A 27,390-nucleotide genomic window follows, 5' to 3' on the forward strand; every position below is an offset into this window, starting at 1 on the left:
TGGATGGATAGAGAGAAAGAGAGAGAGATAGGTAGGCAGGCAGATAGATGGATGGAGAAAGGGGAAAAGAGGGAGAGGGATACCATAACTAGATAGACAGATAGGCAGGCAGATAGACAGACAGATGGATGGATGGATAGAGAGAGAGAGGATGTGTATAATTAAGGTGACCAGACGTCCCTAGCGAGACCGCGGGTTGGCAGTAACCGCCGCGGCCAGCTCCTTCCCCCCCCCCCCGGTCAAAGGTGTCCCTCTTTACCAATCTGAAAATCTGGTCACCTTAAGCTGGAAGGATTTCAATTATTTAAAAGAAATAGGCCAAATAAAAGAGGAGGTGGAGTTTCACTATATATAAGAAATAACTACATCTCTACAGAAATAGAGCACAACAATGATGAGAACTATCTTGAATGCATTTGGGTCAATATTAAAGGGGGGGGGAAATGACATTGCCATAGATCTATACTACAGGCCACCGAACAAAGCAGACGAAGTAGATGAACATTTTGCTAGTCAGCTAACTAAGGTATGTAGGAAGCACACCACAATAGTAATGGAGGATTTTAATTACCCTGACATCAACTGGGAAACAAACTCTGCACCAAGGGAAAGATCCAACAGGTTCCTAACGAACCTAGCAGACAACTTTGTTTCCCAAAAAGTTGAGAAGGGAACAAGGGGATCAGCTATATTGGACTTAATTCTCACTGACAGAGAGGAAATGATAGAAGGTGTTGAAGCCACAGGAACCCTGGGGGCAAGTGACCATGCAATATTGGAATTCAACATTATGCCAACACAAGTAGTAGAACAAAGTCAAACTAGAGTCTTGGACTTTAAGAGAGCTAATTTCAATAAACTTAGAGAGAGCTTGGGAAGAATTCCATGGATGAGAATGTTTAAGGAGAAAACAACTCAAGAAGCTTGGGAAATTTTGAAAAGAGAGATTACAAAAGCCCAGTAAGGAGAATACCAATGAAGAAGAAAAATAACAGCTCCCCAAAGAAACCAGCATGGCTGCATAAAGAAATCTCTGACAAATTGAAAGACAAAAAAGATAAGTATAAAAAGTGAAAACAGGGGGACATAACTAAGGCAGAATATCAGCAAATAGCCCGAGCCTGTAAAGATGAAGTGAGGAAAGCTAAGGCTCACAATGAAGAAAGGCTTCGGGTGCGCTTCAGGGTACTGATGACCACCTTTAAAGCACTCCATGGTAGTGGATCTGGGTACTTGAGAGACCGCCTCCTGCCGATTACCTCCCTTCGACCAATTCGATCGCACAGACTGGGCCTCCTCCGAATCCCATCTGCCAGTCAATGCCGACTGGCGACCACACGGAGGAGAGCCTTTTCTGTTGCAGCTCCGACCCTGTGGAACGATCTCCCCGCTGAGATCCGTACCCTCACCACCGTCCAGACCTTCCGCGCAGCCCTCAAGATCTGGCTCTCCCAGCAGGCCTGGGGATAGGTTCCTAATTCACCCGCCCGAGTGTTTGATTGTTGAACGAAAGTTGTGTTTTACTATTTTTTTTCTTTGTTCACATTTTGTTTTGTTTTTGATGTTGCACTTCCCTCCCTTGTGATTGTAAGCCGCCCTGAGTCCCCTCAGGGAAAAGGGCGGCCTATAAATTTTAAAAAATGAAAAAATGAAATGAAATGAAATGAAATGAAAGGCTTCAAAAGTAAAAAATTGCAAAAAAAGCTTCTTCCAACATGTTAAAAACAAGAAAAAGGTTAAGGAAACAATTGGTCCATTGCTGGGAGAAAGTGGCAAGAAGGTGAGAAGCAACAGGGAGAAAGCAGAACTATTTAACTCATTTTTTTTTTTGCATCTGTCTTTACACAAAGGGATAAAAAAAGTCCAAATTATCAAAAAAAGCACCACAAAAATAAGATTAGGAACACAAGTTGAAATAGGGAAGAAAATGGTAAGTAAGCACCTGTCTACTCTAGACAAGTTCAAATCACCAGAAGGATTATACCCCAGGGTTCTGAAGGACCATGATGGCAAACCTATGACACGTGTACCACAGGTGGCACGCGGAGCCCCCTCTGCAGGCACACTAGCCGTCGCCCAGCTCAATCAGCTCCACCGTGCAATTTGTCACGCATGCCTACCACTGGACAGCTGGTTTTTGGTTCTCTGCTGCACATGTGGGGGACGCTCCTGCATGAGTGGGGGGATGGGGCATGTGGTGGGGTGGTGGTTCATGTGCGCATGCTCAGGTGGTGGTGGGAGAACGGAGGGTGTGGTGCCCCATTTTTTGTTTCAGGAGGCATGGGAGATAGCTTGCATGTCCAAGGGGAGCACAGGAGGCTGTGGGTGGGTGGGTGCCTTGTGGCTGGGTGGGTGGGTGGGTGGATATATGTCTGTGTATGCTGGCTTGTACGTGCAATTTCAGCACACAAGGACAAAAAGGTTAGCCATCTTCTAGCTAACTACAACTCATCGTGGCCAACTCACTGCAGGACAACTTGTCATGATAAGGACAGTTCAACACTGTATTAATAATTTAATTCAATTACTTTATTATTGGTGACTACATTTCTGTCAAAATCATTGTAATCTATCTGGATTGACTTCATTTATATTATTATTATTGGCCACAGTTCCATCAAAATTATTTTAACTTTTGTATTTGCTGAATTGTCCTGGGATCAACTAAAACCAACAATTTAAGTTGACTTGGAAAATATCCCAAAGCTGTCATAAACATTATTGATTGCAATCCCTTAAAGATGATTTCCTAATATTTCAGTCTTTTTTACACAACAGTCTACCTAAATCTTTCTCCCATTGTTTTTATCACACAAACCGCAACAATAAATACCATTCTCTGAATTGGTGATAAACTAAATTTGTGTAATATTCGCTTCATGGAATTTTCTTTCCCTCCCATTTTTTTTTATTTGCCCTCGCTATGGTTTAATTGTTGAAATACAAAAGTGCCCCTATTGAACATACTTGTTAGGACAACTTTGGCTTTAATAAATCAGGAATGTTTGTCACTATTTGCCTTGCTAAATTTTAAATGTTCAGATTAATTTTGACCTAGTTTTATACCTTTAGTAAGAATGACTATGTGGTTATTGACTTTTAGTTGTTTGGCTTAATTCTGGCTCCTCTTCTAAAGTATAGTCGGGATAGAGCCATCTTTAGATGTATTTGATTTAAAAAAAAATTCCTTTCACTGGAATATTTTTGGTCAAATTACTTTGCCCAGAGTGTGCAGATTTAGAAAAGGTTCAGGCTTTTGTCCTTGCACCAAAATTTGTTTTGTTTATTATTTCTTCAATTTCTATAGCCATCTATCTCAGTCAATGACTTAAATACCCCAAGGGAACCAGAATGAGGGTAATGGAAGCATTCATTACATTACTGAGCAGTTGTTTTTAAACTATCATCAGTTTGATTTGCATTGTTCTGCTGTTTCTTTGTGTTTGGGTACACATGCTACTTTGTATTCCAAATAGACTTCCAGAATTTCAAATAAAGCCTTAGGGGTTTTGGATATGATTTAGTATCCATTACAGTGCCACGCATTCATTTTGATAAATCTGCCACCCCAGCAGCAAATACTGAGACTTATAGCAGACTCATGGTGAAAATTTGTGAATATTTCTCTCTCTCCTGCATCAACAATCACAGAAAGAGAAAGGTAAGGGATGGGAATTCCTAAGAAATATATACTAACAGCTCTTCCCATCTATTACAAGTAGTCCTTGACTTACAACCACAACTGAGCCCAAAATTTCTGTTGCTAACTGAGACATTTCTGAAGTGAGTTTTGCCCCACTTTTTCTTGCCACAGTTGTTAAGTGAATCCCTGCAGTTATTAAATTAGTAACACTGCTGTTAAGTGACTCTGGTTTCTCCATTGACTTTCTTTGACAGAAGGTCACGAAAAGTGATCACATGACCCTGGGAGACTGCAACTGTCATAAATATGAGTCAATTACCAAGCGTCTGAATTCTGATCACATGACTGTGGGAATGCTGCAATGGTAGTTTTTTCCAGTGGTGTTGGATGGTCACTAAACAAACTGCTCTAAACAATAATTAAAACAGAGGTTCTCCTGCTACATTAAAAAAAATGTGCAAGAATGTCAGGCTCTGCCATCTTCAGTATGCTCCATTTTGCTGGCATCCTGCCATAAAATGCAGGGAGAGGGGAGATTGGGGAGGTAGGTGGGGAAATGTCAGGGTGACAGGAACAAGAAGTGTCAATCCGGAACAGACTGTCCAATCCAGGACGGAGCTGTGAGAACAGAGTGTGAAACTCCACTAAAGAGGTGTCAAACCTGAAGGCCATTTCCAAAACGTCTAATTCAACTATCATTGGACATTAATGCATTAGTCAAGGGTGGGGGGGGGGGCAGGGAAAACGCAGGCTTTGCGCGGGTGTATTCAGATCCAGCTTTGCTTATGCTGTAACTGCTCGACTTTGGTAAAAGTAAACCTTTCACTTTAAAATGGAGTCAATGGTCTTTCTTTCCTAAATGCTCAAATTGGAACACGCCTACTTTCAAAAGCAATGTTGTATGTTATAACGGTTCTTGCTAAAGAAGAGAGAGACAGTTTGGTTCAGTGGTTAAGGGATCAGATTAAAAACTGGGAATTTTAGTTCGTCCTTAGGCAGAAAGCCAGCTGAACAACCCTGGGCCGGCCCCAGAGGTGGTATTCTGCTGGTTCGCCGTGGTTCGGGTGAACCGGTAGCGGCAGTGGTGGTAGGTACTGCCCACCTGGCCAGACATCATCACAGATACTCTGCGTATGCGCAGAAGCGAGTGAGGCAAGCACACGTATACACACACTCCCAGTTCCGAACAAGTAGCAAAGGTAAGAAGATTTCATGCTTGGCCAGCCCCATTTCTCAGCCCTAAAAAGAAGGAAGGGCAAAGTGCATTTTTTTCCCCCCAAGAATATTGCAGGAAGTTGCCAGAAGTCAGACCTCACTACAAGCATCACACAGATTGATTCTGAGAATGTCTCTGAGATTTTGTAATAATACTTAATGTTTTAATTATGGTATTTTTCGGAGTATAAGACGCACCTTTTTCCCTCAAAAAAGAGGCTGAAAATCTGTGTGCATCTTAAATTCTGAATACAGCATTTTTTGTCTCCTGAAACTCCGCCTGCTTCACCAAAATGGCCGTGCCAAGCCTGTAGAAGGCTTTCAGAGAGCTCCTGGGGGCTGGGGAGGGCAGAAATGAGTGAAAAACGAGGTGGTTTTTGCTCAATTTCCCCCCCTCCAGCCCCAGGAGCACTCTGCAAGCCCCCTAAAGGCTAATCGTGCCTTTTTTCGTTTTTTAAAAAAGTGGCCGTTTTTGGGAGGTTTGCAGAGTGCAAAACCCCCTTTTTTAAATTTGCCTCTTCAAAACCTTGGTGTGTCTTACACTCCAAAAAATTCCTATGACAGCATTCAACAATTTTTTTACTATTTTAGAGTAATGAAAAATATACATTTAGAATCTGGAATGTCTTCAATCTGGAGCTGATGGAGCATGATTGTAGTCAAAAACTGGTACGTGACCTTGGGAATTCGTTCAAAGGGCTTATAGGAGATGTTGCATTGTGAAATAACAAGGATGTCATTGAACAGGAAAAGCCTAAGATCGTGGGTATGCTCATACAACCTGGAAAAAATGGAAAGATTAGTTTCGTTATCCATGTTAATATTATTTATAAATAATTTAACAACCAGAGGAAAACATTCAAATGCAGTAAACATTTTTTTAAAATGCATTATAGTGAATGTTTATAAAAGTGTACTAAAAAAAGGAAAAGTCTACACCTTGAAAAGTATAAGACCAAAAGCAAAATCTTTTGGATCACTACAATAAAATACAGAAGTTAACACGTTTCATCCATTCATACTCATGAAACATTTCCCTAACTGCTCATACTCAAAGCTCAGCAAGCACCTCATTAAAAAGGCTGATTTCCTGTACATTTTTGGAGTGATGTTAGCGGCACAATTGCCCGTATTGTTTTACCCGATGATATAATAATATTGTTGTCACTCTACATTTAATTTTTAAAATCTTTTTATTTATAAATTTGTAAACTATTTCAGTCAAGATTATTCTAAGCAGTACACAAAAGCCCCAGCTGCAGCTAACGCATTGGTGAATAGTCAGGGGTGGAGCATTTTTCACCCTCCCCAGGCTCCAGAGGCTATTTTGAGCCTCTGGGAGTGCAAAAACTGACTCCCCCGGGCTCCAGAGGCCCTTCAAAGGCTGGAAACAGCCCATTTCTGGACTTCTGGAAGGTCCTTTTTTCACCCTCCCCAGGCTCCAGAGGCTTTCCTCGAGCCTCAGGGAGAGCAAAAACTGCTCCCCCCCCCCCCCGGACTCCAGAGGCCAGAAACAGGCCCGTTTCCAGACTTTTGGAATCTCCAGTAAGCCCATTTTTTGCCCTCCCTAAGCCTCCGCGCGGGCCCTGCACTTACCTTGCATGATGAACGGGCCGCGTGGAGTCTCCTAGGAGGGGCAGGGCAGGAGGGGCGGGGTGAGCGGAGCCAGCCAGGGGTGGCATTTGGGGGTTCGCTGAACTGGGCAGATCCTAGCTAGAACCCATGCGAACCCCCAGCAGCTCACCTCTGGTGATAATAACATACAATAAGAAAAATGCAATAGAAAACTAGATTTAAAATTAGGATTAATATTTCTAGCAACAGGAGGTGTAGCCTCTCAAGTCCCAAGGATTTCCAAATCTGTCAAGTTCCTATGAACCTCTAGGGGGACAGGAGAATGGAAGCTACTCTTGTCCCTTGGGGACCAAGCTTCTCCAGAATAGGGAAGTCCCTGAAGAGAATGCCCACTTTCAGGATCCCTTAAGGATAGGAACTTTCCATTATTGGTGTAAGGCACTCTCTATGGATAAGCAGTCTTAAAACTACCCAGAAATATACTGTAACTTTTTATAGCTGTGTTTATATTCTTGTGTTTGTTTATATTTGTATATTTCTATTTATTTATTTTTTTAAAAAAGATTTATCACACTCTAAAAAGGAAAGTATGCAACGTAACACATTATTTACCCAATAAATAATTCAATACAGTTAGTATTTATTATCTTCATGGTATCTGTTTAGAAAGAAGAAAACTTTAAAAAAAACAACGAAGGAGCATTTCTATAATGCTAATTCTAATTTTGTTTATATTATCCTTAATATTTTACTGATACATTTACCTGAATGGCAAATTCATTCTCTGAGAACAATTTAGCTGGGCCACATCTTGCACCATAATTAGGTATCTACTGGCTTTCAGTAACTGCTGTGAATGAGAACATTAAAAATTATGCGGACTGTTATCAAATTCCTTCACTATTTTCAGCTACTTTGCATTGAATTGCAAGTGTTATAAATCACAGGTTTCTAAAATGTTTAAACATCAGAAGTACTTTTTGCAGTATTGATCAACATTCTTGGTTTACTCTTTTTTTTTCCAATCTGCATGGTCACCCATTTCAACATCATAATTGTGCATATCAAAGACCAATTAAAAACATAGCAACAACACTCCAATAAATATATAAATATCTGATTATGATTCACTAGTTGATAGTTACAGTGAGGGATACAACATTTGATCCATAGACAATACAATCAGTACATCAATCCAAACATCTATGGGTTGTGTCATATATTCCAACATCCAGGTCCAGTGACACTGGTGTTTGGAGATAATTAGGATCTGAAATAGGAAGAAACAAACTTAAACTAACAAAACCAAAACCATGACAATACGTAGTTTCTTGTGTTTATAAACATCAGGGTAGTTAACATTGAACCTAATGATTCTTGTTAAGATCAGGATCTCCTAGAATAGTCTAATCCTTGAGTTGGAGAAGGAACTTTTGTGTTGAAAACTCCTGCTAAATCATCATGTAAACTAGGCTGTGTCCAAGGGATCTATTCCTTAGTTTTGGCTGGCACAACAGTTGTAGATTACCTACCACAATGAAGTGGTAAAAGTAACTCAAACCTTTGCGACTGGGCTATCACGATGAACTCAACATGGAGCTGCCTTTGAAGAAGAGTCAAATACTACAGAAACCTTATTCCTAGTCAAGGACACTAATTACTATAGAAGAAAACAGTTCTGTGCTTGAATGGGATTTTAGCATAGTCAAATCTAGTAACTCAGCCACTATGTTTTACTTGCTTGAAATTTTATTTTTGTAAGTTTATTATACACACTGACCTTTAATTGACCCATTCTCATATTGCAATTTTTAATACTTTTCCAATCAACTTCCCCATTCATAAAAGGCATTTACTTTTATTTGTTATTCTACTAAAACATATTTCTTTGAGGAACTCTATTGGTTTTGTGTTTGTCATTTATTGCTGAACACATTAAACTCACCCTATGGAAACATCTTCTGACATTATGACAAATAAATGCCATGCACTTGTTGGGCATTTTGGTTCATATAAACAAAGCTGATTACTTACAGGACCTCCTTGGATGCATTGTTGCACACTTAACAGCTGATCATTTCTGTCCACATTCAGTTTCAACTAGAAAATTTAATATATGTGAAGTAAATTACTACAAGGATCTCTTTAGAGGTCTATGCTACATAATCAAGAAGATATTCTTTAAAAAACAAATAAAACAACTGTATATTAATTTTTTGTTAAAAAATAAAGTCATCTTTAAAAAAATGAAGTCTAATTTAGCACAGTGAATCAGGCATGTATATTTGGATTCAGGGACGTGCAGTCACTAGAGGCAAGGGAGGCGGAGCCTCACCAGTCACCTCAGGAAAAAGAAAGAAATTTAAATATTTTTTTTAATAATTAAAGCAAAGATAGTTGCTACCAGATTCCAGGTCACAGTGGCTTGGTGTCTGCTTAGTGTTAACCAAAGCAGGAGGCGAGAGAACTTTAAGCGCTCCCTTGTCTCACAGCCGGGGCCCTCCAGGCCGCCGGCCGCTGACACGTGCTCCTGCAAGAGCCTCTGGGCAGCGCCGGGAGGCCGCAGAGAAGCTTCGCTCCGTTTTTCACTCAGCCTTCCCCCAGAGGCGATCCAGGACTTCCAGCGGCGGAGCTTGGAGAAGCAGAGGACGCAGGCCAGGACAGCGGGGGGGCAGCGGGGCACTTTGCATCACGGGAGCCACCAAGCGCCTTTGCTGCAGACCCGGGTGCTTGGTTGCTCCTGCAATGCAAATTCCCCCCCCCCCCCGCCGAGGCCGACCGCTGCCCTGCTGAGCCTCACCAGGTATCAACCTCACCGCACGTCACTGTTTGGATTAAATTTTGAGAACCTATTTTATAGTCCCTCAAAGCATTACCTGGATCAGCTCAAATTACTTTCTGCTAAGAAAATGTAATTCCCTTCATTTCAATATTCATATAAAGAGTCACCCATCTGAAATATTTGCATAAATTTAAAACATCTAAGTAAACTTTTGTGGGAGCAGATTGCCTTCAAACAAGTTCTGATGATTTATGTCTTACACAGTAGACTCCCCAAGTAAAAATTAACAGTTGTATGATGAAAGTGTACCAGATGAACAACTGATAATTTACATATTTGTTGCATTTAACATGCAATCAATAATATATTACACAAATATAAATATGCAAACCTAAAAGAAACCGTACAAGCAGACCAAGAAAACTGTCAATGATGCAGGCAACATAGGACAGCTTAGAAAAGAAGAATGGAATATGAAAAGTTGTGAACCCATCCTCCCTTGTTTTAGTAGATGCCCCCCAAATAAGCAAATCAAACATAAAGCTATCTAACTGTGTTGCTACATGAAACCTACAACCTACAACTTAGGGCTCACTACAAAAAAAATGGAAATAAATAGGAATAAACATATAATTAATTCACCCTTGCAGTGCCTTCAGAAAATCTAAAGCTTAACAATTGAAAATATGAAATTATTATTTCATTTCATGACAGAACACCCTACACACCTAGGGATCCAAAACCAGCCGTTCTCAGCCTTCTTATATAAAGTACCAAATCTTGCCAAGCATGTAAACATTTTAATAAATCTAATCATGAAACTTAAAGACCTTTGCCTCTGGACTGACTTTAATTCTGATGGACAGAACAAACTAACCAGAGGAACCCTTATGGAAATTATCAGGTTTCATAGCAAAAATGTCAGTTGGACTTACCTGAACTGCATGTTTCGAAGAGGGTGTGGGAGGAGTAACCAATGGGTATTAACCCAGCCCTTTTGCCTAGGAGACTGAGGTAATCTTTTGAGGCCACACCTACGTTCCTCCTTCTGACCTCCCCAGATTAACCGATGGATCAAAGCAGAGCACCTGAAAAGAAGACACAAAGAACAGCACAACACACATCCTTCCTGTCTGCTATCGCTTGACCATTGAGCTAACTCAGGACCCCTTGGCGCTGGGCGCCCTACACCGGGGGGGGGGGGGGTAAGTGACTCCTCCCACACCCTCTTCGAAACATGCAGTTCAGGTAAGTCCAACTGCCAGTTTCCGAAGTGAGGTGTGGGAAGAGTAACCAATGGGACATACCAAAGCTAGATGTCCTGGGAGGGATTTGTTGGGCCTGAGCCCCCCGGAGAGTCCAGGACTCCCTGCAATACCCTCCTGCCCAAGGCAGCTTCTGCAGAGGCGTAAGTGTCTAGCCGGTAATGCCTAATGAAAGGCGAGGGAGAAGACCAGGCGGCAGCCCGGCATATCTCCTCTATGGGTGCCTGGATGGATCAGGCTGCTGAGGTGGCCGCACTTTTGGTCGAGTGTGCTGTGATGCCCTCTGGGACCTGAAGTCCCCGTGCCCCGTAGGCCTGAGATATGGCCGCTCTAATCTACCTGCTGATGGTGGCCAGGGAGACCCTGGCCCCTTGCGTGGATGGCTGATAGGAAACAAAGAGGGCTTCCGAATGCCTAAAGGGGGGCGTGCGCTTCAGGTAAATGCGCAAAGCCCTTCTGACATCCAATTTGTGCCAGGATCTCTCCCTATCCCTGGAGGGTTGGGGGCCGAAATCCGGCAGTACTATCTCTAGGGCCCTGTGGAATGGGGAATTGACCTTGGGCATAAACGCGGGGTCCAGTCTGAGGATGACCCGGTTCTCTAGAAAGGTGCAGAGATCCGCTCTGCTGGAGAGAGCATTGATCTCAGATACTCTCCTGGCTGAGGTGATGGCAACCAGGAAGACGACCTTAAGGGTAGGTCCCAGGTGGGGAATCGATGGACCACTGGGGGTTTCAGATTCGCCGACCCTTGAGGAAGCGTCTTAGGACTGGGTGTTGGGATAAGGGAAGAGCATTCACACACCCCAGGACCGTAGAGAGGGTGGAGACCTGTCTTCTAAGGGTGCTAGGGGCCAAACCCTTCTCTAGTCCCTCCTGGAGGAAGTCCAGCACCTGTGGGACAGAGGCCAAAGCTGGGCGGAGACCCTTAGCTCAGCACCAGTCAGCGAACGTCACCCAGGAGGCGTTGTAAATACGAGTGGTGGACTGTCTCCTGGACGCCTCCACGGTCTTGATGACCCTTTCGGAAAAATGAGCCTCTCTCAGCTGCTCCCGCTCAATCACCAGACAGTCAGATGAAGCCACTCCGGATCCGGATGCTCCAGGGACCCCTGGTGCAGGGACACCTCCCCAGTTGGGATCCTCCAGTGGGGGGCTAAGGACCGATCCACTAGATCTGCCAGCCAGGGATGGCAAGGCCAGAAGGGAGCCACCAGAATGATCTCCGCTCCCTCTGCCACCACCCTCCTCAGAACCCCGGGAATGAGGGGAAGGGGGGGGGAAGGCGTAGAGAAGACCTGGTGGCCATCTGCATCGAAGGGCGTCCGTGTCCATGGCACCCCTGGCCGGGAGCCTCAATATGAATCCCGGCAGCTGGGCATTCTCTGGGGTCGCAAAGAGATCCACCGTCGGGTGTCTGAACTTCTCGCAGATCTGTCGTAAGATTGAGGGATGAAGCTGCCACTCCCTGTTGTCGACCGTCTCCCTGCTGAGCCAATCTGCCTGCTGGTTCTCTGTCCCGGAGATGTGTTCCGCTTTGATGGACTGGAGATGTCTCTCTGCCCAGTTCCCCAGTCGCAGGGCCTCGTCGCGAAGTGCCTTGGAATGGGTGCCACCCTGCCTGTTCACATGGGCCTTGGCCGCCATGTTGTCTGTCAGGACGAAGACATAGTGTCCGGTCACCGTGCTCTTGAAGTGACGAAGGGCCAGTTTATGTTATTGCGCAGGTCTGTTGGAGTCCAGCAGCCCTGGGCAATCTGGGTCTCCAGGTGAGCTCCCCAGCCGAAGAGGCTTGCGTCCATGGTGAGAATCTTTCTTGCTGGTTCTCTGAAGAGGCATCCCTTGTTCAATGCTGGGGACAGCCACCAACGGAGCGAGAGCAGCACCTGGGGTGACACCCAGACCTTGAAGCTGGCGTCACTCGTCCTGGCTCTCTGGTATGGGAGTAGGAACCACTGGAGCTCCCTGGCGTGTAGTCGGGCCCACGGCACGATTCCTATGCAGGAGATGAATTTCCCCAGGAGCCTGGAAAGAAGAACTATAGGGACAGAGCGTAACTTGTGAACTTCATGAACCAGTTGTACAATGCTGCCCTTTCGATCTTGGAAAAGGAAGACCTCCCCAGCAACTGAATCTATAATGGATCCTAGGTGCTGGCGTCTGGTGGATGGGAACAGGTGGCTCTTCTCCAAATTAATGGAGAATCCTGCTTGGCAGTTTCTGGGGACCTAGCTAAGACTAGGATGTCGTCTAAATAACAGAACAGGCGGACCGGTAAGGAGAGCAGTTGACCTGCGGCTGCAGCCAACACCTTGGTGAAGGTCCTGAGGGCTGAGGCCAGCCCGAATGAAAGAGCCCTGTATTGGAAGTGGTTACCCTCGTGGGAAAATCTAAGGAATTTGCGGTGTTCCGGAGCGATCCTGATGTGAAGATAGGCCTCTGTGAGATCAATGGAGGCCAGGAAATCGCCCGGTCGGATGCCCTCTAAGATGGATTTTAAGGAGGCCATCTTGAACTTGTGGTAGACCACCCTGGAATTGAGGAGTTTAAGATCCAGGATGGCTCTCCACCCCCCTGAACTCTTGGGGACTAGGAACAGATTCGAGTAGAAACCGGAGCCCTTCTCCCCCTCTGGGACCCTTTCAATGGTCCTGATCTCTAACAGATGTTTGATGGCCTTGGCCTTAAGGGCCCGCTTGGCCGGATCTGTGGAGGAGGTGAAGGTGTGGAACCTACTAGGGGGGAAGTGAGCGAAACTCCAACTGCAGCCCGAGCCTTACAGTCTGAAGAACCCACTCATCCGAGGCGATTCGTTCCCAAGCATCCACAAAAAGGGAGAGACGACCACCAATAGGATGATCCGAGGATGGTTCACTTGAATCTGCAGAAGGGGCGACCGCCTCCACCTCGAAAGGGCCGCTTGCCCTGCTGCTGGCCTCTGAACCTGTCCCTATGGAATTGCCTATCCCCCTACCTGTGGAACCTGGGGTTCTGGTACCTCTGGTTCTGTGTCTCCACGTCAGGCGGCCTGTCCGAGGTTCTCATGGGATATGGAGCATGCCGGAAGTCTGAGCGTCTGGTAGTCGCTGGGAAGACCTTCCGCTTGTTCTTATCCTCCACCAGGATAGGATCCAGCGCAGTTCCAAACAGCTTATCACCGGTGTAGTCTGCTCCTGTTAGGTGCCACTTCATCCGGGACTCTGCCTGCCAATGGCGTAACCACAACAGGCGCCTAGATGCCACTGAGGAAGACATTGCCCGAGATGCATACTTAACTACGTCCAGTGTGGCGTCCGCCGAGAACTGCGTGGCTGCCAGGATCTTGGAGATGTCCTGCAACAAGCGAACCTTTGAGGCCGGAGTCCTGTCCCTCAGCTGTTCCAACCACAGCACCGTGGACCTGTTAAAGAAAGAAGCCGAAGCGGCCGCCCTAATGGCCCATGTTATAGCCTGGAACGTCTTGCGCAACACAATGTCTGCCTCATTGTCCTCTGCCTTGAGGCTGCTGGCGATGTCACCTGTGATGACTGCTGACGCTGAGGCTAGGGTGGCAACCGGGTTGTCCACCTCAGGAACCTGGAGAGCTTGAGCAAAGGTCAGGTTAAGGTTATAGAATTTTCTCTCATTTCCCCCTGGAGTGGGGAAAGACCCTGGCTTCACCACTGGGATTTGAGCACTTCTAGAAACATCTCTGGCATGGGGATTTCCTCCTTAGCCACGGGTGGTCTATGGAAAGGCCCCTTCTTCCTCTTGCCCTTGCTAGTGTTAGGTGTATCGGACACAGGCTTAGGATCTGGGGGGGGGGGGTTTCCAGATCTGCCGTGGCACTTGCCTTGCGGAGCAAGGAGCTAAATAGGGAAGGGGGGGAAAGGCCAGCGATGGTGGAGTCGTCCTCTGCCTGGGGTTCCTCATCTTCAGAGAACCCCACCTCCTTCAACTCTCCCTCCTCTAAATCGGAAGCCTCACTTGCACTGGAGGGGGAGGGAGACCTGGCTCCTCTAGCAGCCGATGTACTGGGGCGCTCCTGGTGGCTCCTGGAGTGCTCCTGGGGGGCCCTGCTCCTGGAGCTCTGAGGCTGCTGGTTTATCCCAGAGGCCATCACCTGGGCTAAGGCCCTAGCTAGCATATCCTGAAAGCTATTGGTGAGCTCAGGTAAGGCAGGGTGGAGCTCTGGTGGCTGGGGATATACCCTGGGGTCAGGGGATAGAGGAGCCAACCGATGCCTAGTTGGACTGGGGGCCCTGCGCCCAAATGGATCAGCTCTTGACTCCGCTGGGGGTGCAGGCAATAGGGGGGGGTGATAGGGAGCTGTGCCCTCTGCCTGAGCCCCTTGGGGAACCAGGGGATGCTGCCCGGGCCTCATCCAGGACTGGAGGCCTGTGGGGAGATCGGGACCTGGAGGGGGAAGGGCTGATGGTAGCCCTGAATTTCTGGCCGAGGTCCTGGTCGTCCTAGCCTGCTTCCTAAGGGCTGCTTTCTTGGGGGCCTTGGCTTTGTCCCTCCTAGTAGGGGATCTCCCCCTGGGAGCCAGGGAGACTCCCCCAGAGGTCCCTTTGTCCAGACCCACACCCCCTGGGGCTCTAGGCCTAGCATCCCTGTTCCTAACCGCCTCCGCCATTTACTCACAGTTGCGGTGACCACCAACCTCCTCCTTTCCGCAGCCGGCTTTAAAGGGTTGGATTCAGTCTTCTGCCCCTGAATCCGCTTTCTTCGTTCTTCTGCCACTGATCTGTGGCCTGGACTGCCGGCAGGCACCGCTCTGGAGCCTTCCTTGGATCACCGGCGGAGTAGGTCCTAAAGGAAGCCTCTTCTGGCTTCTCTGGTGCCTCTTGAGTGCTTTCGGCGTCCATAGGAGAACGGCAATCACGCGCTCACTCATGTGCTCAAGATGACGGCGGCAAGATGGCGACTGCTGATCTGCGGTCCGAGCCTCCTCCTGGAGCTGGGGAGCGTTGGGGCGATCTCCGATGGATCCCCGGGCCTCGCTGGTCTTCGTCGGCCCTTTCGGAGGCCACGCGGTCACTCCTGTCACCCCCGCGATGTGGAGGCTTCCTCCCCCTCTTACGTGACTGTCCGGTCACTCGGGGCGCGTGCAGACACTGGCAAGCGGCGAGGCTTGGAATCCAGCAGCGCTGAGCACAGCAGAGGAGGGGTGGAACGAAGCTGAAGAACTCTAAGGTAAAATCCTATGGTTGTGGAAGAAATCCTGTAGGAAAAAAACTCCTGAGTCTTCGAAGTGAAGGGAAAGTCAGAGTAACACTCCTTTCAGGCCGGAGACTGAGGTTAATCTGGGGAGGTCAGAAGGAGGAACGTAGGTGTGGCTTCAAAAGATTACCTCAGTCTCCTAGGCAAAAGGGCTGGGTTAATACCCATTGGTTACTCCTCCCACACCTCACTTCAGAAACCAGTCATGCAACATCTGGAAACAACTGGCCTCCCACACATACAATCCAAAATGTAGATTCAGTTGAGTGTACAAAACATTTGTCATAATTAAAAAAGTCACTTAGAAAACACACACAATACAACCAATAACATCTTTAACAGGATCAAATTTACAAGAGAAAAAGATATTATCAGCAGACAAAATAATGGTAGGCATATCAAAAAATAACAACAAAGAATGCCACCACCAAAGTGGCAATCCAAATTCCAATTAACAAAAACTGTATAAAACAGTACATCTCCCACCAGCAAATTACTTCAACTGCTAGACTTTTAGAGTGGCCCCATACCAATGGAATCTCTCCAGGTATCCTAGGCATACCTCAAAATCCATCAATTTAAGACAGAGCAGAACTTATTTACAACACAAAAATGGGAAGATGGTGAAAGCCGCTATGTAGGAGCACATATTGTTCCTGAACACCAGATAGCAGTCAGAAGACACAATGAACAGGCTTTAATTTTCTATTGCATAGATCAATGTAATCACAAATCTAAGTGAGAAAGTTTATCTATTTTATAACAATCCAAATCCAGCTGTACAAGAATATCCCCCAAAGCCTCGCAATGTGACGGATCATCCACTACCACATACAAAGTGCTAAACCTGGTCTACAATCTATTTAATGGGTTGGAGAATATTCTGGAGAATAACCAAGTTCTCCCTGTGATAGGAATTCTGCTGGCTATAGTACCATTGCTTGAAAAAAAATTATATAGTTACTGTCTGAGTATGAGCATATCTAGAAAAATCTACAAAGACATAAAACTGAACAGCTGTGCCTGGAATTTCTCAGTTAGTTTGCTACTTTGGCCTCCTATTAGCCACAAAGGAAATATCATATCGTTAGTTTGGGTTTGGTTTTTCCTTTTGCAACTAACAGCAGCTCCAGAATGTGACGGAAACCATGAATCCCATTGCATTAAAAAAGGAGGAGGAGGCACTCCTATTTCACAATCCCATTTGGGTTCATTAAACTAGAGGATATTCCGTGTAGCATGAAATAAACCCCATTCATCTAAAAGGGTGCAAAATAATCATTGTGCTAAAGCAAATGTAGAAGACAGACCTGGTCTATGTAAGCACTGAGTTGTTTCATTTGTTTAATTGCAGTGGCCAAGTCTTCGTGGTCAGTGTGTTCTTGAGGAGTGTGAAGTCTAAGAGCACAGAGGAGAGTGATGTATTCTTTGACCCTCTTAGCAGGGCAGAGCAGAAGTTCTTGTAAGCTACACAGGAAACACATACATTAAATGTTTTATTTAGAAAAATGGCAGATAAGTACAGTCAAAACAAATTGTTAAGAGACAAATTTTAAAGCTAAGTCAACTAACTCATATGGTAGAAGCACCATATTTCTACAAGCAACTTAACTGCTTTAAAAATCTTACCAATAAAACTGAATGCTGTACAGACTGCTATGATCTGCATGCTGGATAGATTACTCTATTTTACTTTGCAGTGAAGATTTCTCTAATGTCAATGCCACCATCATCACAACTTTAGAAGACCTCAGCACCAGATATGCAGATTGTTTAGCCAATAGGCCAAATTATCATGTCAGCTGCCTACCTATCATTTCCCTTCCTTCCTGGGTGTGAGACACTCCCAAAATATATTGGACAATGTATCCAATGAAAGAAAAAGAATGAAGAAAGAAGAAGCTAGTGTTTACGTTAATTCATCTAAGAGCCAAAATCAGGAGTTAAAATAGTTTTTTGCCGACCAGAATATGAAATGGAAAGAAATTAGTACTGCTTCTGCTCCTACCTTCTATGCAACCATAGAATTTTTCCTTTCCACATATATGGAAGCAGATATACTGTATAAACTTGCCAATGAGAAGAGATTAGTGTGCTTTTTCTAGATGAAAAAAGAATGTATGGTACTAATGTTATCCTGTGAAGAAAATGTGGCTGAAGGCCTGGCTGACAGAGCCAGACCAAGAAATTTCTGGGTCTTTGTGTATCTAGAACAACTTCATAGATTAATCCAGTTCCGGAGACATGTTTGGCAACATACTCCTGAAACAATTTTCTGAAAAGCATTATTTGGTAGAGCCTAACTTTGCTTTTTGCCTTATTTATTAGGAATCCCTCTTTAAGTCCGAATCCAACCTCACAGAGGATATATTAAAACTTTAATAAAAAGACGTGTGCCAATTGTTTTGCTCCCAGGTTATGACAATCCTTATGTGAAATAAGGTTGGGTTACCTTCTCATGGTGGTAACCACAGTCCGATCATGTGTCTTCAAGAAAGCACGGAATACTGGAATAGTTTCTCGGCACTATGGAAACAAGAGGTTTGGATGATCATGATGACCAGATTATGTATGAAACAGGACAATTGTCTAATCTGGTCCAATCAGAGAGTTTTCAACAAGGAAAACATTGTAATTGCCAGTTTCTAAAGGTGCTGCATTAGAATCCTGAGCTATCTCTAAACTGAGCTTTCACAAATTGTAACATTATTCAGTCATGTGTTTAGAATATTACCCATCAAGGAAACTGGGTTATACTAAATCTCTCTTCAATGATGGTGAGGGACAAAACCAAGGACTCAAATGAAGGCAAATCATATGGTGTATAAGTATGGATTAAATTCATAGTTTGGTTTTAATTTCTGAGACCTTCACAAATAGGTCTCAGAACAAAAAATGAGAAATATTGAAGAATTTACTAATGGATACCAGGAAGAAATAAATTTCTAGTCAATCATACCTAATAATTTCAAATAGTTTTGAACTGCAGATAACAGAATATAAACTTATAAGAATATTTTAATATACAATTACTACTAGTTAAAAGTTTTAAGCAACACATTCATGAATCTAACTAAGCTTGGGAAAAATGACAAGTCCACTCTTTTTTCACTCCCTCTGGAGACACTATCCATCTTTCCAGATATTGCATTGAAACCTGAAGCAGTGGGGAACTAGACACAAATGTCTTGTTTCTGTTACACTTCACTATTATTTTCCAGGAACTTAGGGCACCCCTCAGCTTTTCTAACACAGATATCATTTCACCTTGCCCCATTCTGTTAGCACTCTGTCTCAGCAAAACTCTTCACTTCTTTGGTCAGGCAGTTCATAAAATGCTTTCTGTCTAAAGGATATATACCATGGTATTATGAGTGTTAATTAGAAGTCTGGTGTATCTGCTCAGGTCAAGATGTTTTCATTAAAGAAAGATTTCTTTCAACAATCAGCAAGACAAAGTCACATCAAACATGTGCTAAAAGTTGCTAAAGAGAGCTGCAGCAGAAAATGTATTCAGACTATTGCCTTAATGAAATTGCCAAAACATTTTGCCTTGTTTTCCTTTTAGAGTTTTCCACAATGATGTGCATCCCTCTATTTTTGTATGATTACACTATTCTCCAACAATCTGTCCTAGATGCATTAGATTATAAAGCCCATCATTCCCAATTAACATAATGATAACTGAGGTTTAACAGTTATCTTTTCTAAGTTGTCTTGAGAAGTTTAGGAATTCTCTGGGTGGGCAGATCAGATAAGAAAAAAAAATCCACTCCCACAAGCCATGATTTGCATGTAACTTTGTGCCAACTTGAAACTAGGCATTAAACTGTAATTTGAGCCCGAGTCTGTGGTTGTGTACGATTATGATTGGAAGAAACACATTTTATGTAATGAAAATACTGTAGAAAATACTGTGAACTCAATGAACAGCCCAAACTAGGTTAAGGCCATCTGGTTCACAGACATGGATAATGATAAGGATAATACAATATTGATTATGCATCTGATACGGCAAGAATTGCTTTCCTTATATTTCCTTATTGTATAGCAAAAATAAGCCAAGTGTCAATTCTGGAGATAAATCTGAAACAATCCTGTTAAAATTGTCCCTTCATCAATTGAAATTGTGTGGAATGGAAAAAACCACATAGTAACTGACTTAAACTAGATGGAGAGCACAACTATCTAAAAACAGAGAGATGGGCTACATAGTAAAATCAACTGAAATATCAAAATAGGTTATGAATGAGAAGACGGAAGCAATGTTAGTCCAGCAAGATGGATGGAATTACAGGGAAAACACAAACAGTGATATCTGGTTAGAAATGAACAGATTAAAAAGAAACAACTAAATAGCAAAAACCTTTTGCCATAATACATGCTGACTTCAAGGGAGAGGAATAGGAAAATCCTCCAGGCACCTTCAAACCTATTTTCTGGCTCCATTGAGATGAGGAGAATTCCAGTTAAACCTGTTGTATGCATGCTAGTCACAAACCAAAGGCTTCAATCACTGACACCATTTAAAAGTTGTTAAAAGGGAAATGCCCATCGTGCATTTTAAATGAATTAGCAAGAGTATGTTTAATAAAATAAACCTGTAGAGAATATCTTGAGAGATTGATGCATTCTTACCTTATCAATAGTTTTCAGAATCACTGCATAGTTGTTGAAAAAATTTGCATAGGTTTGAAACTGCTGGCCCAACTTAATGAATATGTCTCCTACGTTTTGGGCAGGGCTCCATGCATTAAGCCTTCGTGTTAACTCAGCTAAAAAACACCTGTATTTGAAACACACACAGAAGGGTGTTTCTATCTTTCTATCTGGTTGCAGACAAGTTGCAACAGCTGGAGATGACAACATTATATTTCTACATCTAAGGAGCCATCTCCCTCCCAGTTTGCAGGAGGCAAGACTTAAGGCTTACCTTTAATGGGTCTGCCTCTACTCCAGTAGAAAAGATCCCAGTAAGGCTACAGAAAACTATTAATCTGTGATATTAATTTATAGCAGGTAGGCTCAATATTCAGTTGGCCAACATTAAGATATTCTATTCTTAAAAATTGATAAATTCAGCACATACCCAAGTAGAAATCTGAGAAAGTGGTAGAATAGGATCTGTCCCTTGAAAAATAGTTGGCAGTTGTAAATGATGCTGTTCAATGCATTTTTTACTAAGAAGAATCCCCGGTATTGTTATTTCAGCCTGCCTTATACCAAGTGATTCCTCATATCTAGAATTACTACAGGTGATTATATATTAGAGCTATCCATACATACGTAAACAAGAAACTCAGCTTTGTATAACCTTTAGCAAATTTGATACTTTGCTTGACCCACATTTGTGGGGGGGGGGGGAAACTTCTTTAAGCATTCAGGCAAAATTACCCGTGGGAAATTTTGTTACATCACCTGCATGAAGTGGAATGCTTGCTAATCCAGACTTGCCTGTAACAGTTGAGGTTCTATCAGCCAGCAGCACCTGGCTAACCTAACTAAGTCAGAGTCAGGCCTGAGTGCCAGAAGAGGAAACTAAGACATCTAAGGCTATTGCTATTGCTAAGGACTGTAGGCTAGATTTAGAAAAGGGTGGAGGGAGGAATCTTGGAAAAAAGGCAAAGTTCTTATCAAGAATACTGTCAAGAATAATCTCTCTAGCTATTTATTTATCTCATTATCAAAACTGGGAGATTCTCTGCCAACCAATTTACAAAAGAGAGGAGACCTACTAAACTTTCTCAAATGTTTATCCTAAACATTATAATACATTGTGGCTTTGCCACGCACTTGGGGAATCATAGTGGATTTTAAAAAATGTATTAGCGGTTCTGTGGGCGTGGCTTGGTGGGCATAGCAGGAGAAGGATACTATAAAATCTCCATTCTTTCCCCACTCCAGGGGAAGGTTACTGCAAAATCCCCATTTCCTCCCAATCAGCTAGGACTCGGGAGGCAGATGGGGGCAGGGCCAGTTAGAGGTGGTATTTACTGGTTCTCCTTAACTACTTAAACTACTTAAAACTACCTGAACTACTTAAAATTTCTGCTACCCACTTTTCCAGAACCTGTCAGAACTTGCTGAATACCACCTCTGATTTAAATGAACCACCAAATCCAACCCGATCCTCAGTGCAGTAATCCAAATTAAAGTACCATGAATAGCTAGCTATCCTTAGTAAAGGGAGTTCACCATCTCCCTTACCGGTTCTAGTGTTGATATGCTGTTACCATTGGGATATTTATTCTACATTCAGATGGAATCCACTTTCCTATCTACATTCCAAGAAGATACAAATAGCATTTGATTTTTGTCTGTGTGCCACCCCTCCAGGTATTGGAGAAGTGCTTTCATAACCACATAAAACCTACTTATTAAGCTAAGCAAACCATTTAGAAAAGACATTTTGTGAAGAATATTGATGCAAGTGAAGATTCCTGTTTGAAGTGTTGAGGTAACCATATCAAAGGTCAGTGGGGCTGCACTGATGGTTTGCTTTCTTAGGTTGTTCGCTTGAACAGACACATTCCTACGGTGATGGGACCACTGGTGAAGGTGAGGTGCTTTTTTGTATGGTGATGACATGAGAAAGCCCAGCTGTACCAAGTTTTCCAAAGAATATGACTGCATTGGTACTACAAGAGTAGTACTTCACTGTACCAATGTGCTTTGCGCCTGATCTCTGTTTCCAGTCTTCTAATCATTCTTCTTGAACTTCTCCATACCTATCCAAATTTTTCTGAATTATTCTTAAGGTGTTTAGAAATGGAGGCGCTCAGAAATGGAACCAGGGCTGAGGTTGGCTTGTACAGAAAACAGTGCCCCTACTACTTTCATTTGGAAATCGACCCAGTTGCTCCTGATCTGAAATGTCCAGCTTCCTATCCTGCTTTTCACTGAAAACAAACACTTGGAATCATATTCAATGTATACTCCTATTTATAACTCTTTAACAAAGCAGATTAGAAAGCAGTTAACTGTACTGGAACACAGAGAACCAGTTTGAGGTAGCAGTTAAGGCATTAGAAACTGGGAGATTGTAAGTTCAGGGGTGTAAAACGCACATCATCACGGCAGCGTCATGCGACATATTGGCACTTTTTTCCCCTTCGCTAAACCGGGTGTGGGTGTGGCCAGCTCATGACACATCTGGGAGTTTGACAGCCCTGCTGTAGTTCTAGCTCTGCCTGAACCACAAAGCCAGGTGGATGATATTAGGTCCTTCACTCTTAATCCTAAAAAGAGGCAATGGCAAACCACTTCTGAAAAACTTGCCAAGAAAATTTGTCCAGGCAGTCACCAGGAGTCAACACTGACTGAAAAGTCTATCTGTCTGTCTGTCCATCCCTCCATCCAGATTAGAAAGAAGTTATGTCTACAGAAAATCTACTAGTCAGTTCAAATTATTATATTCCCAAACCCTTGAGTATTTATTAGTGCTGGGTTACTAGGGATTGCTTTGTTTTATCTCTAAAAGTTTTAAATAGTGGAATGCTTCAAAGTAATCAATGTAATATACCTGTTTACTTGTAAAATGTCCAAGACATCAGAAAAGATGAGTGGAATACTTATATCACTTAAGATGGCCTGATGGGATGCCAATGCTGCTTTTAATGGTTTAACATAGACATCTTTCACAATTTCCAGAATGTGCACGTAATTTCTCTCACTCAAGAGAAGTTCTCTGGCAAAGCTTTGGCGCTTCTCTATCACATCTTGAGGTTCATCTATCTAAATTTCAAAGACAGAGACAACTTTTTTTTAATGTGCTTATTTTAACCATCTAAAGCCTGATGCAGTGTATTACTATCTGATTTCTGGCTATGCAACTTGGAAGCTTCTTTTCATATATCCAACCATAAGGAGATTAAAACATATTGCTTTTATTTCAAAAGCTTCTTTAGATTCAGCACTACATATGCTTACCTGGGATGAAACCTTATTGGGCTTTGCTTTTAAATTAAAATATATAGTACTGCTCGTTACTTGTTCTCATAAGTAAGACATCATACAGTTCATAGATTGGCACAACTGATCTGAAGATTTCAATATCCTCTTTTCACATTTACAGTAGGTATTTGCATGAGCTACTGAAATAACTTTGGCTTGCACGGCACTAGCTAAAATAGGCCACGTCAATCATTACATTTTCTATGCTGGAAACATATACATTATACATGAGTTCAATTTTATGAATTCTGAAGCAGAGAATTAGAGTGCAAATATCTTTTTAATAAAATTACGTATTTATTTCCTTTCAATTCAGGGATATAAAATTATTCTAACTATACCCTCTCAATAAAAAAAATCAAGTAATGATCCATGAAAGACCTCAAATCTTATGACAAACCACTTATCTTTCACTTTGTCAAGGAAAAGGTTTCAAACAGAATAAGGACAAAACTAAAAATTACAGGAGTAGCGAAAACCCAACATTTGATCCTTGTGTACCTTAAGTAGCACATCAAATCCTGATTCTGAAGTGCCCTTGGTCAAGAGATCCTGGTCTCCAAGTTCTCCATTCTTACATTTCTTCATGAGGAAAGATGATAGAAATTCCAGGGGTTTTTCCTAAAGAATCATACAGGTTAGAAGAATATGCCTATTGTTTCCTTTCATGCAGATACAACCACTGCCAATCAACTAGTCAGAGAGGAAGTACAGATAATGTTTCAACTATTTTCTTTTCATCTTAATTTAGTAGCAAGTTATGGCATGATTCACCAGAGAATTCATCTGGAATCATTTCTCCCAGCACACATATAAAGAAAGGCAGTGAAAACACATGACATTAACACATTGATCAGGTTAATACTTTATTGTCACATGCTAAGAATAGTGGCTGTCATGCACAGGCAGATAGATGTGGAAGATATGGAAAAACTCATGGCAGATTATTCAGCTGTTTAAGATTGGCTTCCTTTGTGGCCATCTCCTTCTGTGCAATAGGATACTGATGACAATTTGTTCTCAAAGCAACAACAGTTGAGAGCAACTGTTCCCAAGCAGACTGTAATAGGACATTTATTCACCTTTACAAAAGCCCAGGGATAGGAATACGTTGTGGTTGATTGCTCAATAAAGAGAATTCTTCATTAACTAAATTAAATTATTTGCATTGTGTCAAAACATAGAACTAGCATTTCTAATCACGTTCTTGCTTATCACTGCATGCATCTTAACTTGTGGGGGAAGTACTGTTCAGCTGTTGTTTAAAAATACAGTTATGTGCAAAAACAGAGGAAGAGATTAACATGTTCTGCTGTTTTTTGCACACACGGCGGACACTGTATATTATAGGTTTTGCTTTATAACTGTGGCACTAAGTGCATAAATGCCATAGTACTGGAGCAGGAAGCCTAGTTTCAGTCTTCTTTTATACCCTTCTGTGTGAGATCAACTTATGAAGAGAACTGTAAGAAACATAATGTAGATCTGAAATAGGGACTTCTGGTCTACTAAAATGAATGCTATAACCAGTTACTTGGCCTGTAAACAAAGATGCTGCAGGTTTTCCCTGTTCTGCTCACATCCTCCCCTGGAAGATTGTCGGAAAAGGGGCATAACGGCTATCAGGCTAGTAAGTGAATTCATAGAGAAATTTATTCCATGTATTGTTTCTTGCATCTTAGATCTGATCCCACATATCTAAGATGTAAGAATCATTAGGGCTACGGGGATTACAATGATGTGCCCATTTTAATGATAGTTTGTGCATAGAACCAGGGTTTTAATTCCTTGTTTTCAGCACCACCACAAAGTAATATTACCCTGCCTCCTTAGCAATGAGAAGCACCTATCACAAGATAGTGCAATGATGCCAATGGAAGGACTTCAAATAAGTCCTGAAGTCAAAGTGATGCCATTGCAACTTAATATTAATATATAGTACATTAAAAGATTACACTTATCATACATGGTTTCCTCTTGAGAGTTCAACTAATCCATTAGCCAAAATCTGGATTATTCCTTCATTGTCTTGAATATTGGACCAACTCATAGTATTAAACATAATTTGACCTGTGTATGAAATATTAGTTACTTTACGATGTCACACTCACAGGGTTGCTACTTGTCATTGCATAGTTTTGTTTAAAGGGGGACAAAAATAGGGAATTCTCTTTAAATTAGATTATTTTGTATATTCTGATTATCCAGTTACTTGAGCATGCACATAAACAGATCTAGACAAAGAGAGTTGGTTGGTAGCATCTAATCAAATCTAGATGACTGCCTACAACCAAACAGCATTGAACCTGATGAGTATTTGAACAAGAGTCAAACTCAATAATGAGATTTTATATTGAAAATAGAGAGCCACTTTGCGATAGTGATTAACATACCAGGCTAGAAAACAGAAAACTGAATTTAGGTCCCATTTTAAGCATGAAACCAGTTGGCTGACCTTGGGCTAGTCATTCTTTCTCACCCGCTAAGAAAGATGCAAAGGCAAAAATCTTGCCAATAAAACTTCAGGAGCATATCCAGGCCATTGCCAGGAGTCAACATTGACTTTGAAGGCATACAAGAATCAGAGGTGGGTTGCTCCTGGTTCAGCCCGGATTCAGTGAACTGTAGTGGCGGCGGCAGGAGGCTCTGCCCACCCACCCAGACACTTCTGTGCATGTGCAGAAGCATTGCGCACACGCGCGAGCGAACCATAATGAACATAATAGAAACCCACCACTGACAAGCATGCACAAATAAACAACATGGAAAAATCCACATCTGTAATGTACAGGCCAGGCCAAAAAATATCATCTATCTTTATAATAAACTGAACACCGTTGCTAGGGTGGGATGCAATTTTTATACTGACAAAAGTCTAAAATGTCCAATGGAATTCTTATTTCAGATATACATAGAAGACCATAATGAGAAAAATTACCAAGAATTTTGCCAGCCATGTTCTTTTGCAAATCAAAAAAATATGGATTCAGCTTTTGCCTGACAACATCCAGTGCCTCTTCCAGCAGCTCGGTGAATCTGAGCCATATTTGCAGTTTTACTTCAGTGAGATAGAGAAACGGAGGAGGGCTTTCTTTCTGATGTCCCAGCCATTCACTGAGGACTGTAATAATACAAAAGTCATTTCCCTGTCCATGGACTATTTCTTATGTTCCAGTCTCTCTGCAACAACCCGCCCCAACCCCCTCCCCCCAGAATTGGCTAAGATTTGGGAAGCACCAACCTGGTATCAAATAAGAAAATGCTAATTTTATTTTCTGTATTAAAAACTCCTGGAAAATAAAGCAGTGCTGCATATAAAGGATGTAGTAGGTACATGGTAGGTCACGAGGTTAGAACACTGGGCTGATGATCAGCAGTCTCACATTTGAGACCTGTTGCTGCTGCAGGACAGGGTGAGATCCTGTCACTCGCTCCAGCTTGCGGCCAATCCAGCGGTTCAAAAGTGGGCAATTGCAAGTAGATAAATGGTACCACTTCAATGGGCAACATCACGAGGACACGAAAGGAGCCCCCAACTGGGCTCCCACCGCCAATGATGATGTCACTGGCAAATTCTTTTGCCATGGAAGACTTTGATACTTCCAACATGAAAGTATTAGTATTAATGATGTAATTGAATTTGTTTCTTTTTTCTCCAGTTTCCCCTGTTCCAAACCTGTAGCTTGGACATCTTGCAATTTAATAACATGTGGAAGCATACATGCATATACAGACAACATTGTTTTACAGTG

The 27,390-nt window shown here is 42.8% G+C and overlaps 1 protein-coding gene across 7 annotated transcripts in view; it reads right to left on the bottom strand.

The window, feature by feature from the left end:
- ECT2L (epithelial cell transforming 2 like) overlaps positions 1 to 27,390 on the bottom strand; it is a 106,541-nt gene that overhangs the window by 39,433 nt on the left and 39,718 nt on the right. For 6 of the 7 annotated variants that reach the window (XM_087718360.1, XM_087718359.1, XM_087718357.1 and 3 more), the window contains 9 exons: positions 26,577 to 26,759; positions 25,605 to 25,708; positions 23,208 to 23,419; positions 20,324 to 20,471; positions 18,138 to 18,211; positions 16,996 to 17,152; positions 8,468 to 8,533; positions 7,198 to 7,283; positions 5,467 to 5,639 (listed from right to left, as the gene is read on the bottom strand). In XM_087718360.1, the coding sequence (XP_087574486.1) occupies positions 5,467 to 5,639; positions 7,198 to 7,283; positions 8,468 to 8,533; positions 16,996 to 17,152; positions 18,138 to 18,211; positions 20,324 to 20,471; positions 23,208 to 23,419; positions 25,605 to 25,708; positions 26,577 to 26,759 (1,203 nt within the window). Of the gene's footprint in view, positions 1 to 5,466; positions 6,605 to 7,197; positions 7,284 to 8,467; positions 8,534 to 16,995; positions 17,153 to 18,137; positions 18,212 to 20,323; positions 20,472 to 23,207; positions 23,420 to 25,604; positions 25,709 to 26,576; positions 26,760 to 27,390 lie in introns of those variants that run through there. The other variant, XM_087718363.1, reaches the window with a different exon arrangement.

Source organism: Thamnophis sirtalis, unplaced genomic scaffold (genome assembly GCF_051295495.1).
Source record: "Thamnophis sirtalis isolate CommonGarterSnake01/CBP01778 unplaced genomic scaffold, rThaSir2_p1.2 scaffold_6, whole genome shotgun sequence".
NCBI classification, from domain to species: domain Eukaryota; kingdom Metazoa; phylum Chordata; class Lepidosauria; order Squamata; family Natricidae; genus Thamnophis; species Thamnophis sirtalis.